The 20,759-nt window shown below is 38.6% G+C and overlaps 2 protein-coding genes across 2 annotated transcripts; one reads left to right on the forward strand and one right to left on the reverse strand.

The window, feature by feature from the left end:
- The first annotated feature begins 26 nt into the window (after nt 1–26).
- rassf8a (Ras association domain family member 8a) lies at nt 27–16,690 on the forward strand. The gene is made up of 5 exons (XM_079449563.1): nt 27–286; nt 9,002–9,207; nt 10,395–11,359; nt 11,726–11,870; nt 15,534–16,690. The coding sequence occupies exons 2-5, from the start codon at nt 9,105–9,107 to the stop codon at nt 15,653–15,655; spliced, it is 1,335 nt and encodes a 444-aa protein (XP_079305689.1). The 5' UTR covers nt 27–286; nt 9,002–9,104; the 3' UTR covers nt 15,656–16,690.
- Nucleotides 16,217–19,687, reverse strand: LOC306890075 (cytosolic 5'-nucleotidase 1B). Its single transcript, XM_079449565.1, has 6 exons — nt 19,472–19,687; nt 19,288–19,398; nt 18,278–18,410; nt 18,063–18,185; nt 17,768–17,925; nt 16,217–17,070 (listed from the first exon to the last, which is right to left on the reverse strand). Exons 1-6 carry the CDS (start codon nt 19,484–19,486, stop codon nt 16,798–16,800), a joined length of 813 nt encoding a protein of 270 aa, XP_079305691.1. The 5' UTR covers nt 19,487–19,687; the 3' UTR covers nt 16,217–16,797.
- Between the last annotated feature and the right edge of the window lie 1,072 nt (nt 19,688–20,759).

The raw sequence follows: 20,759 nt of genomic DNA on the forward strand, positions 1-20,759 counted from the left end.
AAAACGCGCTCTGTGATTTTAAGGGCGATGATCAAATGGTTGTATTTTCCACACGGGATCGACGCGCTGAAGCGCAGCGTGAAAACTTCTTGTTGTGGGGCGGCGAGCTCTTCACGAGTCTCTTACTTTGCGCGGAAGAAAAGAAAGTAGTTCAAGATTTGATGTTTCGTGTTAGATCATGGTTTCCAATAGAGTCTAACAGTGCTGTACTGCAGAAAGTTTGGTCAACGGAACATCGGCTGGGACAAATCTGGACAGAATAGATCTTGATTTTATACAGAAAAAGGTGAGAAAGCCACGATTTTGCTAATGTGTCGTTAATAATGAAAAGTAACAGCAGTAAAATGTGTTCTGTCTCATATGAAACTTGCATTTGATTAGTAAAACTTGCTAAATCTTAATGTTAATTATGATTTGCTGGTTGATTAAATAAAATGCAATAATATTTGATTGTATTGTAATAACGTATGATTATTACGGTGGTATAGTTTTTTATTAAGGAGGATCAACAATGCACAACACTAACAGCATTATAAACAAAATGCTTGCAAAACAAATTCACTTACGATATCAGATTTCTTTACAAAATTTTTGCGAGATACACTATATTCTGGAGTTGCCGTAATACCCAATTTTAACAACTAAATTAGGGGTATACAGTAGAAAATGTACAATAAATGTACATTTAATGTGACTATGTTTTCATTTTTATAATTGAAAGATCACTTCAAGGCCTCATGCAAGGACTATTTTCGTGTAGTAGTTTTAAGCATAAACACAATTGTTATGATAGTCATACTTTCATTATATACTTTATATGATCTAGTTATTATAAACAATGTCTCAAAATGCATGTTGTCATGCACAAAAAGCCATACACACAATTCACCAAAATGTGAGGCTCTACAAAGGAGACATAGTAGTCACAGTATTTATTTGGTTATATATTATTTGGTTTATTTGGACTGAAACATTGCAAAGAGAAGCAGTGCTGTAATGTTTTTTTGTGTGTGCGTTATTTTATAATGGCTCAGAAAAGTGTCCGCATTCTTCATTGTGATTATGCATAACTAATGATGGGCAGAGATGAGAGATTTTTAATAAACCACTTAGTCACGTCGACACTTCATCCAGTACCTCGCTCACTCGGTTTTTGGCTGGTTCTTCAAAGTTAGCTTGCTGATCCCAGCCATGGCAAAAGAACAAAGGCAGCATTATATCCAGCTAAACGTGCCATCCAGATGTTAGCGATCCTGCCAGTCTCAACGTCCCGACTCTGGTTGTAGGTTTTGGGGGGTGTAGCTTTTTTTATTAAAGCACCTTAGCTGAGACTAAACTCGGAGAAAGTTTTACGAGAAGACAGCTCTCGCTGCTCCTTCATTTAAATAGCACAGTAGGGAGTCTGTTCTTGCAGTCTTGTTTTTGGACCTCTTTGGAGTGGGAACTTTGTTTAAAACTTGGCACGGGTTTATATAGTTCCTCAAACGTTTGTCCGCCAGTTACCTTCAGTGAAAGCTTTGCACTGTGTTCCTTTACTCTTTGAGGCTAAATGTGCCAAACTATGTGAAAGAATCAAACATAGGAAAGAACATTTGGACACCAAAGGGACTTAGAAGTCAAGATTTCGCTGTGAATTCGCTCACTTTCCTCCAAATGTTCTGTACCTAAGGTTATTGTTTTACTGGGGTGGGGAAAGAAGGTTTGTTTTTATTCCTTTCTCCTGCCAGCTGGGAGGTTTGGTGAAGACACAGATCTCTTGTGTTTGGCTGATGTTTGTGCGTATGCAGTGGTGTTTGTGAACTTTGCCTTTGATTTGCACCTGCATTTTCCATCGGGGATTGACAACGAACAGTATATGGAGCTTCTCATACAGCAGCAAAGTTATAGCAATGCAAAGGTTATGCGTTTGATTTACAGTAAACAGATGAGAGATTCAACTTTATTGTCATTACACATATTCAAGTACAGTGTAACGAAATGTAGTTTAGGTCTAACCAGAAGTGCGATTAGCAAGTGCAGGTTATACAGTTACAATAAATACAGAATACAATATTGAGAAAATATTATACAGTTATGAAAATATTTTACAGTAGGTATGTTCTATGAAAATATGACAGTTTTCAACAGCACGCAAGCTAAATACAAATGTGTAGCTTGAATGCATAAAAGCATCTGTCAAATGCTAAAATGTAACACAAATGCAATAAGAGCCGCATTTTCTTAAAAAAATTACAAATCCGGTTTGCTGTTTTTAGAACTTGGTTGCTTTCCTTAAAACATCACTCAAAATGGTCTCCTGATGCAAGTCAATGGCAACTGATTTTTACAGTAGAGCTGTTTGGGATTATACAATTCATAGATCTTTCAACAGAATGAACGTAAGGTCTTAAACTAGAAAGTATAGAGTTTAGCTCAAAATATGAGGAAAACAACACACCCGCTGCTCCTCCGACTCACAAAACACATCTTTTAGCTTTTGTGTGAAGCCAAAACAACATTTAACCACTTGTGATGACAGTCATTGTGGGTCCCCTGATTAGAGAGGGAAGGCAAGAAATGTCTTATCTCATTCAGGACTCACAGAATGCTCAGCTGTGTGGAATGTGTAACCTCAATGTTATCAGTTTCCATGGGGTTACATCAAGGCCCATGTCTTTAGATAACCCGCTGCATGTTTGTACGGCTCAACAATGATTCAGTCACTAGCTAGTTTGACAGTGGTCTTAAAGGGATAGTTCATAAAAATAAAACATTTTCTTACACGTGTTCAAAACCTGTATATGACTCTTTCTACTGTGGAATACAAAAGAAGATATTTTGAGAAATTATTTTGTCTGCATACAATGGAAGTCAATGGTGGAATGTGGAATGTTTGGTTACCAACAAACCAACGTATTTCTTAAAAATATCTTCTTTTGTGATCTGCAGAAGAAAGTCATACATGTTTAAAGTCCCCATGAACTGGAAGTTGTGATCATTTTTTACGTCAGATTTTTGACGCATTTCCGAGTGAAATGGAATTTCGAATGAGAAAAAAGTGGCTTTCGCTGCGGTTTGATTGGATGTATAAACAGCCGTTGGATTTTGAAATCAAACTGAAGGGGAGGAGTTAACGGATACTCCGCCCAAGTCATTTTACTTACGTCATTTAAGATGTATAGTCACTACTGGGCGGAAGTGAATTTTCAGAATTTAACTAAATTTATGAGGGCACATTAATTTTAAAAAGAGAATGACCCACACTGATAAGCTATTTACAATAAAACTTGCAATATTTCATGGAAAAATAAGGATGCTAATGGGACTTTAACGTGACATGAGGTTGAATAAATGATGACAGAATTTTAGTGTTTTGGGTGTACTGTCCCTTTAAGCTACATCTAAAATGTCTGAATGTTGTAGCATTAGATAGCAAAAACATAAAATGACATCTGCAAACAAACCCACTTCTATTTTTATATTCTGAGAAAATGTACTAAGCATGAATTTTCATGAGGTTCTTCGACTAGGTCTAGTTGCGCCAGTGGCTGACAACCGTAGAGTTTTTCCAAATACTTTGTCTTACTTTTGGGCAGTATTTTTATTGTTTTGATTTAGCCATAAACACTTATTATCAGCGTATATTTTTCTAAAAGGCTTTCACTCTTGACACAGTTTCAGCAGTGGCCTGCAACCAATTACTGAAGAGCGCATTAATTGCTAGTAATCACATAGCATGGCAGCTAGCTTGAGCGCATGTAGAATGAAAATCGACAGCTACACCACATCATTATATCTTGAGACATTTTTTTTCTTTTTGGTTTTGGATAGATGCTGGTACGGGGCCTGGAATCTTGTATCATTAGATTTGAATTCATGCTTACCAGGGGCTTCAGGGTTTAGCATCTGTCAAGAGCCAACCCGATAGCCTAACTAACAAAGAAAGGCTTTGGACGTGCTGTGTGGTCATTTCCTATATAATATTATAAAGGTGGGTTGTTCTGTATAAACCTTTACAAAGGTTTTGTTTTAGACATATTTTGAGTCACTATAAAAAATAACTAGATTGAGAAGAGCTTGCCGAGGCAAAACTCAACACCACATTGCTACGTGGTTGTGAGTGACTATTCACAAGTTTTATTGATACACAGATATTCTGGTCTGAACAGAAGATAAGGTTAAGGTTCCCTCTACAATTTGTTTGGAAATGAAATCTTTTGGAATCCCCAAAATACATTCACAGATTTTATCATCCAACGGGATAAAATTGTATGTCGGATTGCTTAGAAATGCAATGGTAAACCCCTTAAATCAAGTTGGCCAGCATCGAGTGATTCAGCATTGCACTGAGCCCAGTGGGATAAACATGCATATGGTGTGTCCTGTCTGACTCAAACACAGTCAGCACTCCAATGGCTTCCTGCTTGAGAAAATCTGGAAAGGTCACAGGGATTTTTCCTAAAAACAGCGCAATCAATATCATCATTTTGGGAAGATTGACTGTTTCTTCCTCTTCTCTGTGTTATTGATGGTTACCAGGAATATCATCATTTATATTGCAAAGCTTTAAAGTACAAGTATTAAGGATAAGATCACCCAAAACAAAAAATGCTGTCATCATTTGTCATCAGTTCTGTCAAATTAACTGTCATCCGTTGAGCATGAAAAGAGAAAATGTAATCCAGTTGGGTAATTTATTATAATAGGAGTAAGATATCATTGGTTTAAAGGTATAGTTCACCCAAAAATGACAATTCTGCCAACCCCTTGTCATTTCAATCCAGTGTAAATTTCCTTTTTTTGCAGGACACGAAAGAAGATATTTAAAAATGATGCTAACTGAACAGTGGCGGTAGCCATTGACTTGCATTGGTTAGATGTGAGTGAATAGGAACTGGTGTTGTTGTTCGGTTACCAACATTCTTCAAAATATCTTCTTTTGTGTTCTTCGGAAGAAAGAAAGTCTTACAGGACAATAGACAGGAGGGTGAATGAATGATGGCAGTTTTTGCCTGTAAGCTTTATTGCTAGTTTTGCTAATTTTGTTGCTAAATTTTAGCATCCAGAGTAAGTAATCTAGCATCTTTAGGCCATCGCAAGATATACAAATAAAATAGTTTTGAGACATGAAGTGGCTAAAGCGTGCATGCAAAAATGGGTTGTATTTGTCAAATAAATGTGACACATCTGGCGCTTCCAGTGTAAACAACAGTGTCGGGAGCGGTTAAGATTTATGTGTGTTTCTCATAGGTCTAGCTAGCTTGTTGTTTTAAAAACTTAACGCAGACGTTAGATGGTAGTGGTTGGCCGGATTTATGGGGCCGATGCAAAGCCAGTTTTTCCAGCCCAGAACCACAGTTTCTTTGGTGGAAGGGGTCTAAATTGGGCATCAACATCCTTTTGATGGGGACAGGTTATTGGTGACAAGAGCTCCTTTGGTGTCCTTGAAACCTACGAAGAGCACATCTAGGTCCTGTTGTAAAGATATCGAATGGGATATCTTGCTGATGACTCAGGAAGGACAAGACAAATACAAATTACACATTTATACACGTGACACAGTTCATTTCATAGTTTGTGTCTAATGTTCAGGTACAGTAGCATAGCATGTTATTAGCTACTGAATAAATATTCAAATGCACTGTGATTTTTCTATTTTTGACAGAGGCTGTAGTTCAAATAAGGTTTGGCGAGTCTGGTCAAAGCTAGAGTCAAATGAGTTCAAATATACATTTTTGCAACTTGTGCAATGACTCGTGTCCCAGATATGTAATCAAGAAAATTAGAAAAAAAAAACTACTTAAAGTGTGTTTCTGTCCTGTCTGCATGTTTTTATTTCATCAGCTTATATTTACAAGTTATGTTATTAAAACTCCAAGCAAAGAAGCAATCCAAGTTGATTTATGAGGTGATATTTGCTGCGAGTCGCACACTGGGCTCAGCAGAAAATGAAGTGACAATTCACCATAAAACCATATTTATCAACCCAATATTTTGCTTTGGTAATAAATATACAAAAAGTTCAAACAGTGCCTTTGAACACCCAGTTTCAAATGGATCACATACTATATGCAGAATAATAAAATATGGCTCATGCTAATAGTTAAACTAATGCTGTAAAGAATGCATGCATGACATTAAACTAGTGCAATTCTATACTTTTTAAAGAATTCTTAAGGAATCATTTTGTTGAAGCATATGTTAATATCTCATATCCAAGACAGATCTCGGTTGCCCTTGGTTTTGGCCGATTTAGTCAGACATACAGTTTGCAGAGGAAGTGAAGTCATCCGTTAACTGGACTTCCTTGCTTCAGTGAGCACTCGTGGAAAAATGTCAGAATTCAGCAGGCCGGCACGCCACTTTTGTGAATTTTATAAGAGATACTGATGCCCCACAATGCCTCACATCTGACCTGTCACGGGACTCCATCTGTTGTCACGAACGCGCAAAGCAAATACTGTATAAATGCAGAGAAATAATTAGCAGCCAACAAGAAACAAAAGATTGATTGATATAAATTGAAATGGAAAAATGTGAAGTGTTTTTTGAATGTTTTTGTGACGGTCAAGTCAATGTAACATCTCTTACGGGGCTCTATGAGCCTGAATCAAATGGATGTGGAAGGGCAGTGTTGTATTAAGGGGAGTATAATGTATTGTTCTTGGAAATTAGGGCGTAATGATTTTTTTGTGGAATTGATTCACAATGAGAGATTTCAGCATTGCTGGTTTAAATGTTAAGAATGAAGCATCTCATAAAATAGATTGGAAGGCTGATATATTATATTCAATATCATTTATCCATGATTAATTTGATTTATATTATAGTATATACATCTAGTGTGTTTAGATAGTGTTCTGTAATATTTGAATGTGATTATATTTCCATATTCAGATATTTCTATGCTCAATGCCATTAAATATACGGTTCTACTTTTGAAGCCATTAGGTTTTATTTTTCAATTATAAAGATATATCTTCATCTTTATTATAAATCTTCAATTGAAAATGTTGGTTAGGAAAACTTGGCAAGCTCTTTGTTTCAGCAGCCGTGATTTTCAAGCTTGGACAGAACCGTCCTTAGAGGGCTATACTTCGTTTTTTTTAAGTAGCACATAATTTGGCGTGCTTGCGAATTTTATTAGAGTGGGTATAGTATTTCATTGAGACTAGAGGCTATGTCCACATGCTGTGGTGTTTGGCTGAAGCAAAGCTTTACTTTTCCAGCACAATGCCCCATACAGACACTAAATCATCAATGCGGCCAAACTCACAGCTCAATGAGCCGATATGAAAAAGAAAGAATTTGTATTCACGTTAGCTTTAAAAAAACCAAAAGAACTGCAGACATGGCACAACAGACTATGCAGAATCCTTCAAACGTTGGCGTTATATGCGGCCTGGTTTATAAAATACATGAGAGTGTCACAGGTGCAGTTTTCTTGGTTTATTAAAAAAGTTAGTTCACCTAAAATATAGAAATGAAACCATCTATCCAAATCACATTACAGACATACTGTATATGCATATGTACTGTATATTCTCATTGGTTTTTTGTGTTTTCTGGCGCTGAAACCTATGACGAAAGAAGATCGTTTGAGAAATGTCAGTGTTCCAGTTGTGTTCACACAATGGAAGTCAATGGGGGCCGATGTTGTCCTTTAAAATGTCTTCTTTTGTGTTCACACAGGTTTGAAATGACAGAAGGATGAGTAAATTAAGAAATGATTGGGTAAACTATCCCTTTTTTCTTTATAATGATAAATCGTGGTCTTCGTGAGTCTTCTCTAAAGCTGAAGATCTGCTCAGGCGTGTGCTTGCCAGCTCGCTGTCCTAAAATTGTACCAGTTTGCAAAAGTGGGAGGAAGATAACGTCAGGTCCAGCTGGTCTCACTGAATCCAGTAGGACATCCTTAATGCAGCCAACTGTTTGTCTTGTTTTTCTCCTTCTTTTCGCACCCTCAGCACACCTCCACAGCACGCACGGATTCACTGCCAAAATATTTCTTGGGAAATATGCTATTTCGGGACCGCGCGTGAGCTGTTGATTCACAGCGAATGAACTTGTTTGTGGACACGGTCTTATTTCTTTGTTAAAAACAAAGCGTTTTACGAGTCGGATATTAGAGGAAGGAAACGTGCCCATCTGGAAAAACAGAGGTCTCCTGCTAGAAACACAGTCATTTCCTTTAACAAAGCTTTCCTGATTAACAAATAGATTGCATGTTAATAGATATTTGTTGTTTGCTCGACAAAAATACTTTGAAACTATTTGTTCTGGAGTTTTAACAACAAATTATGTTGGGAATGTCATTAAAAGTTCAGTTGAGAACCAAATGTACTGAACAGATTCTTTTTATTCACGTTATTTTGTAGTTTTTGTCATTAAAAAGCCACTTGTAATTGTCATGACAGGTGTATTCGTTTTCTGTCGACTGTGCAAGACAATCAGTGGCTTTTCCGTATGCAAATAAATGTAATGCCGTGTTCACACCAAACGTGAATAAAGTGTGAGCCAATTCCATACAAAATCAATGCAAAGACACAAAGAGACGCAACTAGCCCGAGCGATGCGAATCGTGTGCGAACGCGCATCAAACGCGTAACCCACGCAAGTTGAAAGAAATCGAAATTCGTGCTCTTTGACACCTACTGTTTGACACGTCCGGACACGTGAAGATACTCCCTACAGCGTGATGTTTTTCGTGTCACTTGTGCGAAAAAAACCAACTAGTAATAAAAAGCGAGGAACGCAATGCTTCACGTTTGGTGTAGACGCAGCATAAGAAAGAAGCTTCTGCTAAGTGGGCATATTTTGATGACATCATCAGCGATGATAAATATACTTTTCTTGGATTTCTGTCTAAATTAAATAAACAGTGGCACGCACATACTGTATAGAGCACACATACAAAAGGTGGAAACGATGATAGCCAGAAACTAAATTAAATCAGAAAGGCACAGCTGAAACATTTCCCGTTTCCAAAGTGTTTCTTTACGTTGTGTTTTTCGCTGTACAGAATTGCCATAAGGGGGATGGCAGCTGTAGCGCCGGACCCCTGACGCAGGAAGGAATGACGTAGGAAGGCCAGAAGCCCCAGACCCTGCAGTGTTTGACCCAGAATGGAGCTAAAGGTGTGGGTTGATGGAGTTCAGCGCGTGGTCTGCGGTGTCACAGAGGCCACTACTTGCCAGGAAGTGGTCATCGCTTTGGCTCAAGCTATTGGTGAGGGGTCTCAGTATGACCAGAAAATCAGCTGTTCTTTTGATATAGCTTGTATGGGATGGTATGTGAAAGCCACTTTGAAAACAGCTTGTCAAGCTATAAACTACAAATAAGCTCTTCTTTAAAAAAAGTGTTATCACATAAGACAATGAGGATCTCAATGATGGTGACATTATCACATTTGAACACATTTCCACTAAAATAAGCTAATTTAAACAGCAGAATAGAAAGCGTGGTGATTTATAATATTGAACTAAATAACAATCACTTAAAAACTTAACGGATGAGAGTGTCATTCCTGCACCATTGTGTCATTGTTTTTGTGAATTGAACAGTGCAAATATTCAACTTTTTCTGACATTACATCACTGCTTGTTGGGAAAAGTACATTAGGTTAGTGGGAACAGTCACAAGGTTTAAAAAAGAAGCACATCCCTCCTACGCTTTAGAAAAGTGCATTGAAACTCCCCAAGTTCCTCCTCAACATCAGACTTAAATCTTGAAGCTATAATTCACCGCAAGATCGAAGTAAATGCCTAAACCATCTGGCACCCAGGACGATTGAGTAATCTTTACCTGTTTAATAACTAAAAAGAGGTTAGCGCTTGAGAGTGTGTGTTTTAGCTTTCGAACAGATTGAAACATCAGATTTACTATAAGGATAATTAGATTTACAGTAATGACATCATCAGTGGGACCCCAAGCAATTTGTTTTTGATTCAAACCTGTCTTAGCTGACATCATCGTATGAAACTATTTTCGGCTGCACTCTTAGACTGGTATAATTTCAGCAGGGCCCCTCTTCTACTAGTGAGATAGTTACTGGCGCTTCCAAAGTGCCTGCTGACATGGAAAATCTGACTCATTCTAGAGAAAAAAAATATATGAACACTGCACTGCTCTCTCGGTCTTTACGGAGCAATCCGTCTGGGTTTGCAGGGTTATAAACATGTAAACCTTCATTGGTCATCACTCTAAAATATAAACAGTTGATAAAACCTGAGTTCTTGCAAGTTGAAAAAATGTTTCTGGGATTCACCAAAATTCTTTTTTTGTCAGACTTTAAAAATGATGGTTAGAAATATGAGGGAAAACGATTGGATTCAAACATGTCATCTGCATGAGCACCACTAACCCCTAGGCCACGGTTCAGTCAATTCTTGAGCTAATTTTATTTCCTTTTGTAGGTCGGACAGGACGCTACACGCTAATCGAAAAATGGAGGGACACCGAACGCCATCTTGTTCCGCACGAGAGTCCCGTCGCGTCCCTCAACACCTGGGGGCAGTATGCCGGCGACGTGCAGTTCATCCTGCACCGCACAGGCCCCTCCCTCAACGAGTACCCCTCAACCGAGGGTCTTGCCCCTCGGGCCCCGGAGCGCGGCTTGCATCGGCAGAGCCTCCCATTGATGGCCAAGCTCCGATCTTCAGGTGATCGTTCGCTCCGTCGGCGCGAGCCACGCCGCAAATCTCTGACCTTCACCGGAGTCCCCCGTAGCCTCAGGGACATCCTCAGCGGAGGCAGGCTCAGCGACAGTAGCACCAGACACCGGGTGGTTTTAGTAAACGCCGTCCAGACACCAAAACCCATGTCACCTCGGTTGTCGGGTGGCCGCATTGAGGATCTCAGCCAACTGGTGAGGCTGCAGAGAGAGACCCTTACGGTTCTAGATCACAGGATGGAGGAGTACGAGGCGGAACTTCGCATGTTGAACGAGAAGAGAATTGGAGGCGGGGACGATGACACGTATGTGAAGGTGAGGGAGGAAGTTTCAAGGATGGAGAAGGAGATGCGCAGGAGCGAGGTGGAGATCGAGGAAGAGGAATTCTGGGCCACTGAGCTTCAGATCGAAGGGGAAAGCGAGAGGCAGCTGGAGGAGCGGCTGCAGGAGTTGCACGATCGATTGCACAGCTGCGAGGCGGATCTGGAACAGCGGCTTATGTCCCTGCAGGGTGTACAGGCGGGGCTGGACGCTCAAAGGCAGCATAAGGAGATCAGAGAGACCCAGCAGGCCAGTGAAGGTGAAGTGAAGGCAAGGATTCAGAGGGTAAAAGCCGAACTCAAGGCTCAAGCTCAGCACACCTCACAGCTTGAGAACAGCTGTCGAGCAGTGGACCGATCACTGACAGAGTCATGCAAGAGACTGCAGGTATGTCAAGGTTAACATACTTAACACTGTGAAACAACTTAATGGTCATAGTCAGCCTAATACATTTCCGTTGCACTGTACTTGTATGTGTGTAATGACAATAAATTGAATCCAATCCAATCCTTGGTTGTATGAATCCAAAGCTGGTATTTTCAGCTTTGCTCTGTGAAAAATACTGTAACATTTCTCACTCGCTGCAGTGGCTCGAAAACTAAACTTGCAAATGACGCATGTGTTTGGTAACGTGTGAGTTAAATCAGCATGGTTACTGTTTATAAGTATTTGTTATTGCACAATGGCAGGCAGTTTGCCAGTTGCAGTGTTGGACAATCATTTTCATTAGCACCTCTCCCCCCTTTTCCCCAGGAGAGTCAGTACGAGCTGGAACAGCTGACCAAAGAGTTGAGGCAGGTGAACCTACAGCAGTTCATTCAGCAGACAGGCACCAAAGTCACAGTTCTGCCTGTAGAGCCCAGCGATGAAGACTCAAACAATACAACAGAGAACAGAGGTACTGTTTTATTAATACAGTAAACAAAGCCAAAACATGACCAAAGTATGTGAGTGGAAAAGGGCGATAGAAATGTCCACTCCCTGCATCAAAGTATTCTGTGTAGATACTTGTCCCTCATCCCACTCATAGCGTTTTGCAGTCGCGCCACTCCAGTTCCACTCCTGATTTTCCATTTCCTAACTCCAAGGTCACGGCATTGTTCTTTCATTATGTTTACAGCTGCAGTATCAGTGTATTTATGTGATCACATTAATCCAACACAATAAACTGACACTGACTACATCAGTTGTCCTTAAACTGGGGGCCGTGACCCAAGATGGATCCAGGGGGGGCACAGATTTCGTGGCATTTTATGAAATGTATCATATTTGTTTTATGTTTGATTGAATAAAATCTAAGACCCCCAACCAAAAGAATTGATGTTCCAGCATTGCATAACTGACTAAGTTACTTGGTTTAATTAAAATGTTTAAGATGTAGACCCGGTTTCACAGACAAGGCAGTTTCTGTATATCTCATGTTAATCTTGAGTACTTACAGAATAGAGTCTTTAGTTTGATCACATTTATAAAAGACAGATACAGCTGTTCGATTATTCACGAAAACATGCGACGCGTGTGGGGTCGGAACTAAAGCACGTGTACACATTGCCAAGAAAACAGTTTCACTTACCGCGTGCGGTTCATGTCCAGAATCTTTTAGCGCTGGGACCGCCGCTCCATCTATCAGTTTCAAACGATCTCCAAAAATGGAGGCTTAATGTCAGAAAAGTTTGAGAACCACTGGACTACATAATCTGTATCTAAAATAACACTTTCAAATTATATTCTAAATATTTAAAAACATTGTTGTCTATTTAATAGTATGTGTTCCTGTAGCTTTTCTGGTAGAGCATTGGATTTATGATGCTTTACACCTTGGATTTAGGATATTTCCCACTTCTAATCCGGAGCTAAATTCTGGATTTAGTAACATTAAAACAAGGTTTTTAGAAACAAGGGTCTCTGTATAAGGACTTGATCTTTTGCAACTTTATGCATTGATCCATTTTTTACAAGTATATTTTGCTCTAAATCTGTGAAATATAATAAGAAATTGACCCGTATGTTATCTGTCACTATTTATAAGTAAATAGCATCTAACTACTCAATTCAAAGAAAATACAGCTATTTTCGGCTAGTGTAAATAGCATATCGCTAAGAAATGCTGCTATTCGCACTTAGTGTAACTTTACACTTGTGCAAATAGCCGCTGCCTATCTTCAAAATGTATATAGCTTGAACGCACTGTTAAAACAGCTTGGATAAACCGCCTGCCAAATAGATACATGAAAATGTACTTTATACTATTAGTAGTCACAGAATGTGTAAACACTCGGTTGAACATGTGGCAACATGCCATTGCATATTGGGTTGTTATGATTGTGATGGTTCGGGTTTCCAAAAAATGCTCCTCGCTCCAGGCAGATTCATGCAGCTCTCACACACTTTGCTTTAACACTCGGGAATGACGAGACCTCAATCGTAATGAATAATGGGTTCGTTTTATTACTAACATGAGCTGCAAGACAACAGCATTTGGTTTCAATGAATCATTGGCAAGCTATATTCACCGCAGCACGTTTTAATATACAAACGCAACTATATAAACACACTTAATTAACTATCCAATCTTTTCTTTAAAAAAAGCTTTTAAAGACCACTTTTTGTGGACAATGTAGTTAAAAACTTGTTACCTGTAATGTCATAATGCTGAGAGTGACTCAAGGGCGCTGCAGGGTTCCTGCGGTCACCTCCAGCAGTGACGTGTTTATTGCTGCTGTGGTTGACGCAGAATGCTCCTACGGCTGTCATTTACCTGAGACTTTTCTTTTCTGATGTTAATGACTCAATCCTAAACAAGTGAAAATAATTTTATAGTTGTATAACGCTTCTGTTTATAGAAGATGTCACTTGGTTTAATCTTAAGTGAGGCGTTTTTATATAACTTATCAAAAGTGCCACTGCGTGGTTGGAGTTGTATAGCGGATGTTATGATGTCTGCAATCGTGGCTCAAAGTTTGTGTTCGGAATGAGAAACTACTATATTGTAGGCTGCATACTTTACTATTCAAAAATACTGTATAAAACAGCACATATTTCACCACGTTATAACATTATAGCAGTTACTATAGTTGTATTTTTAGTTTTATTGAAATTGTTTTCATATTTTAAATTAGTTTTTATTTATATTTTTTATTAGTTTTAACCACATTATAAGCAATTTTGTTATATGCTTTTTCCTTTTATTACTTATTATTATGTTGCTATATACGATTTATTTGATTATTATAACTAATATAAAAGCAACATGGCGGCAGAAAGCACTTGAGAGCGAGGCACACATTCCGTTCTGCATAAAGTGGATTTACTGACGTGCTAAAATGACTCGTTTAAATTAATAAATGTACCAATGAAAAATAAATGAATCATTAATGAATGAAACAACAGAAATAACACAGATATAATAAAAAAACATTGTATGTTCTCATTCGGCATGAGTGCTCTAGTTACGCTATTCTGACGTCAAAATGAATTGCTTACAGCCTTTACCGCTTCATTTCTGCACGTACGTCTGTTTTTATTCATGCACTTAAGTCATTTCTCATCGTCGATAGAAAATGATGCTCTGACTGAATACACGTACAATGGCTGATGTTATTGATGGATGAGATACATATATTAACATATATGTAATTCTCTGTAAAGAAAAACGGTAGAGTTTTAATAAAAATGCACAGACAAAATTCCACTCGGGTCCTAAATTGTTCTCTTGAAATCAAAGTACATCCCTATGAATGAATGCAGCCTCTTCATGTACTGAACCCTCTATAAAAGCAAATATGACATATTAGTCACTGAGATGGTCTCTCTGTGTGATGAAAATGTGTGCCATGATTCAGGGGCGTCGTGCACCCATTTATATTAAGGGGGCACAGCGTGCGCAACACACAGAAACATGTCCTATACGTACAAATGCATACATTTAAAGCAATATTATAGAGAATATCGCTTAAGCGCGTTCAAAACATTGCACAAATCCTTGCGAGAATTACATTTAAAACACTATCTGATTGATACATGAATCTTTGTTCTCAGTAAACATTTTTAAGGTATATGCGTCTGGTGGGGTTTGTATATTTTGTATACAAGTTTGTGCTATAGTAGGTAAAGAGTCATTGTTTGCATACATTCATGCCATGGTTGATTCAAACCAGAAATGTAAGGACAGGTTGAACATAATGTAGATGTAGTTTATACAGTATGTGTATTCTGTGTTTAGGATTTGTTGAGTATTCGTAGTAAAATCTGGGCTACAAAAATAGCACGACTTGGATAACACGGCATTTCAAGCTTGTAGATGTTGTCTTGTATTACAACAAGACAAAGCTGTTTGCAAATATTTGCTCAGGGCCACAATGAAACTTATTTTATTCGTACGTACTGTTATCCCAAAGTAAAAATGTTCCCTCTATTATATTCTATATTACATCTTTGGTAATGTCAAGGACCCTAAAATCGGGCCTTGCAAAGACGCGGAATCATAACGCTCGATTCTCAAGACATTTTAAATTCTGCAACATGTTATTAAACCTAAATGTAATCTTTTTTCTTTCCACAGACATCGCTGCATTAACCGGCTCACTGAAACGTCCGAGTTCGTCTCACCCTGTGGTCGGCAGCATTCGCGGATTGCCGTGTCCCATCTCCTCAGCTTTAAATCCTGAAGGCATCTATGTGTGAGGACCTCGAATCGCAGAAATTCAGCTTTCCACAGATGTCAGCGGATTTCTTTGTTCACCATTACAAGTCAAGGCACTACACTAACCGATACTGTATGCAGTATTGGACTGTGGTAATGGACAGTACTTTTTCAAAGCTATTCACCTTGGCAATACTTGATCTGTCCAACACAATGAGCGGGATAGCGGTTCAAATCTAAGCTGGTTTTCATACGTATAGTGTTCACTACAGCTGGATGAAGGATGAAGTAAGAACATAAATATATATTTTTGTAATCGCATTTCATTATTATTTGAGGCCTGTGTCTGTATGAAGATGATTTGTGTTTCCTCTAAATTCAGAGAGATCTGTATTATGATCAGATTTCATTCCCGTGATATTTCATATTTTATGCTGGGGTTGGTTTATAGCCTCATTTTGTCATCTATCAATCAGTGTTTTACAATGTTGAGCCAAAGATGAACTCTTATTTTAGGTACTGTAGAGTTGTTACCGCATGCACGCGGCAAAATGTCTGAATGCTCCTTTTGCTTTATTTGCCAGGCATGTTGTTGCTGATTTAAGGATTGAGCGCAAGTGTTACTGGCTTGAACAAATGCAGATGTAGTATTGCTTGAAATGTATTCTTTCTTTTAGTCTTGTTGCTATACGTTTGAACATATTATATGTTTCAGCCAAAGAATGACTTTGAGAAGTCTTTAGATCACATTACATAAGCAGTGCCTTACAAAAGTTCAACTGAAGCCATGTTGGGATTATGTTTAATAATGGTGCATTGTAACTCCAGTGTATATATCAAATCTTATCCTATTGTGTGCTATTGCTCAGATGTCACCGTTTTTACTTACACTTGCATTTTATTTCAGTAGCTTTTAGAGGTATTTAAACATGTTTTAATCGTTTTTTACATTGTTTGGTAATTACTAATGTTAACTCTGTACCATTATTCTTTGTCAAGACATTCATAGAAGTTATATTTACAGCTGTATATTCTACCACAGCGCTGTGAACTACCATTAAACCAAAATAACCCTGTATGACTTGTCTTCTTTACAGCCCCGCATGAATTGCAAACAAAAGTGTAACAGTAAGAAAATTGGCACCGAATGAAAAGACATTAGTGTCCAAATGGCACTTATAGTTCACAATTGGGCAGGCACGTCTGTAAGATTGTGAAGCCCACCGTCCCACAGTATGTGTGGTTTCACAAGGGCTAGTATGGGGCTGCAGGGAGCTCCAGCCATACAAAACGCCTCATCCACATCCAGACCCCATCCTCGAAGAGTTTTCAGAGCGGAGAGACAGACGTTTCTGGAGCCCCACGCTGTTATGAGACACGTGCGGAGAGGACTGTTCTCGCGTCCAAACCTCCTCCTCATCTCACCGATGAGAACGGCAAACTCTTTCATGCAGATCTGGCAACAGAAGGATGAATTTGTCAGGCAAAATTCTGAATTTAGCAGATGTCTCCGTTTCAGTTTACGAGAGCCTGGAATAACACTAGATGCCGACCGGAAAAGTAAATCGTCTCGGATTTAAGTCACAAATCCACAGATGTTAATTCTATGATAACACTTTTTAAGATACAGGTCGTTCCCTTTTAACTCAATGAGAGGTCCCTGGCTAAATATGTGATTTTTTTATGTATTTAAAGAAATGCATGACCGAAGAAAGCCAAAGTAGTAAATGGTTAAGCTGAATATTTAGATGTCAATGACAATTCACACCATTTACAGTGAAAATGAAAGAAAATTTGTATCTTAATATTTTTATGTTTTATTTTATTCCTAATGTAAAAATGATCACCCACATAAGTACACTTTAAACTATATGACCACATATAATATATACAAAATATATAAAACATGCACATAGGGGAAGCTATAGAGTATATACTTGGTGAAGCCTGCTTGCGTAGAATTTGAATCTATATTGTTATTTAACTTCCAATTTCACCCTGAATCAAATTTGGCAACCGAAATGAAATAAATAGAAAAATCTTTTTGATTTAATCATACGGTTATTATTGCTACAAACATGATTTATAAAAACAAAGGAGTAATACACAGTAGCATTTTATATCAGGTGATAGAAATATTATAGGGCTACTACCTTGGCTGATTTGAAGGTCTTTATCTGGGCTTCACTAAATCCAAAATCTGCAAGACTTTCAAGGGAGTCTTCAGAGAGGCCAATAATATCTCCGGAGATAATAAGTTTTAGCTGATCCGAAACACCAGTCTGATCATAAAGCACAGCAGCTGGAACGTCTGGATTCAACAACACATGTGCATCAAACATTATTCCACACCGGTACTGATGGCAAATGTGAGTTTCAGCTTGAGCACTAAGACAAATACCAAATCATCATAAACATACAGTATGTAATACACTTTAAGTTGTTTACTTGCATGTAGGGCTTTATAGATATCATCACTATCTGTAGAAAGAAACAGCTTAACGTTGTTTGACTGAAGAGTCTCTATGAGTTCATCCTTTTTGCAGAAGTAAAACTTGCAGATTTCCATACCTGTTAGTAAATGACAACGATTCAAACACTGGAAAAACATCATGTTTTAACAATTACCGTATTTTAAAGATAACTTTATAAAAAGCTCTTGCCGTAATGCTTGACACTCTCAACTATCTTGACTTTGGTTTCTTCTGAACACTCCTTTGCAATGAGAATCACTTCAAAACCCAAAGACTCGCTGCTGTTGTGACTCAAGAGTCTCTGATTCACTGCATGTACAGCCTAGATGCACAGAAACAACTTAAACATCTTGCATGCGCAGAAACGACTTAAACATCGTGCATGCGCAGAAACAACTTAAACATCGTGCATGCGCAGAAACGACTTAAACATCGTGCATGCGCAGAAACGACTTAAACATCGTGCATGCGCAGAAACAACTTAAACATCTTGCATGCGCAGAAACGACTTAAACATCGTGCATGCGCAGAAACGACTTAAACATCGTGCATGCGCAGAAACGACTTAAACATCGTGCATGCGCAGAAACGACTTAAACATCGTGCATGCGCAGAAACGACTTAAACATCGTGCATGCGCAGAAACGACTTAAACATCTTGCATGCGCAGAAACGACTTAAACATCGTGCATGCGCAGAAACGACTTAAACATCGTGCATGCGCAGAAACGACTTAAACATCGTGCATGCGCAGAAACGACTTAAACATCGTGCATGCGCAGAAACGACTTAAACATCGTGCATGCGCAGAAACGACTTAAACATCGTGCATGCGCAGAAACCACTTAAACATCGTGCATGCGCAGAAACGACTTAAACATCTTGCATGCGCAGAAACGACTTAAACATCGTGCATGCGCAGAAACGACTTAAACATCGTGCATGCGCAGAAACGACTTAAACATCGTGCATGCGCAGAAACGACTTAAACATCGTGCATGCGCAGAAACGACTTAAACATCGTGCATGCGCAGAAACGACTTAAACATCTTGCATGCGCAGAAACGACTTAAACATCGTGCATGCGCAGAAACGACTTAAACATCGTGCATGCGCAGAAACGACTTAAACATCGTGCATGCGCAGAAACGACTTAAACATCGTGCATGCATAAATCTAATGAAAATGATCTCTCATACCTTGATAAAGCTGAATGCACTGCCTTTGGGTAGCACTGTATCTGCATTTGGTGACTCCAGGTCAAATATGTCATGATGTTGCAGAGCGATCATGAGAAGACGAATGTGAATCTGTGCAAACAAACACAGTCATATAAAACGTACTGTTTATGGCTTTACGAGCAATCTTGTAACTTGATTTTACCTTTGGATCTTCCATACTTTGGCGATTCTGGTCCTTGTTAACAGACGCAGAAGTAAAGACCGGAGAGAAAACAATCCTGCGCGTGGTGGTTTAGCATGAGAGTAAAGTTTTGTTTTATATTTGTTTACAATCTGCGCAAACTGTGCAAAGGCAGGCAGCGTATGTAAACATCAAGTTTCACGACACGTGCTGCCACCCTGTGCTGTGGAGCGGCACAACATGCGCGCGTGCTTGGATCCCTTAAAGGGATAGTACACCCAAACATCATGAATCAGTCATGAACTAATCAAGTTGTTCCAAACCTGTTTACATTTCATTGTTTGGTTGTACGCATAGAAATATATTAGGAAAAATGTATATTTTAATAATAATACATTACTCAGAAGATCATATTTTGCGATAAACATAACAACAACAACAACAACAACAAAAAAACTATTATTTTTTAATGCGGTGCAAAGAATTGTGGATTTTCGCTAGCAACGTAGAATATACTTTACAAGTCCCCCGCATTCCAGTAAAAGAATGTGTTATCTGAAGGGTGCATTCAGAGATTAAAGGCCATTGAGTCCGAAAACCTCACGTTGTGTCAGTAATATTTACACACTGCCTCCGATATTTTCGTCCGTCATAAAAAATTTTGTTTTGTAAAAACGTACAACAACGGATTTTCTGCATTTTTCGCATCCGTAGCAAGCATTTTGAGAGGCGTTTTGACAATTCAGAGACACCGTACCAATGAGCGCCCAAATACAAAAAAACGTATGATGACAATGAATAAGGGTCTTATCAGGTGAAACGATGAAAAGGTCACACTTGACGTAGGCAGTACCGAGTCAGTGTTTACAAATATGTAGAAGGAGGACCCTTCAAAAGTTGTTGAATGTTCACTGACACATATTCAATTGTCCTTGTGTCAGTTTTTTGTTATAAATGGTCATTTCGTAGGAAACAGATAAGACCTTTATTCATCGTCGGGTATCGTTTAAAGCCCTTTGAAGCTGCACTGAAACTGTTATTTTGACCTTCAACCATTTGGAGTCCATTGAAGTCCACTATATGGAGAATAATCCTGGAATGTTTTCATCAAAAACCTTCATTTCTTTTAGAATAAAGAAAAACATACACATTCATCTTGGATGAAAGCAGGGGTGAGTAAATTATCATGCAAATGTATCGAATGTGTCGAAAGTGAACAATTCCTTTAAAGTGTGCTAAGATAGTTTCAAAGCAACAACATAAACACAAGCTTTGTGTGACCCAAACCTAACTTCCGGTACACATCCGC

Source organism: Barbatula barbatula, assembly GCF_947034865.1.
Source record: "Barbatula barbatula genome assembly, chromosome: 25".
Lineage (NCBI taxonomy): Eukaryota > Metazoa > Chordata > Actinopteri > Cypriniformes > Nemacheilidae > Barbatula > Barbatula barbatula.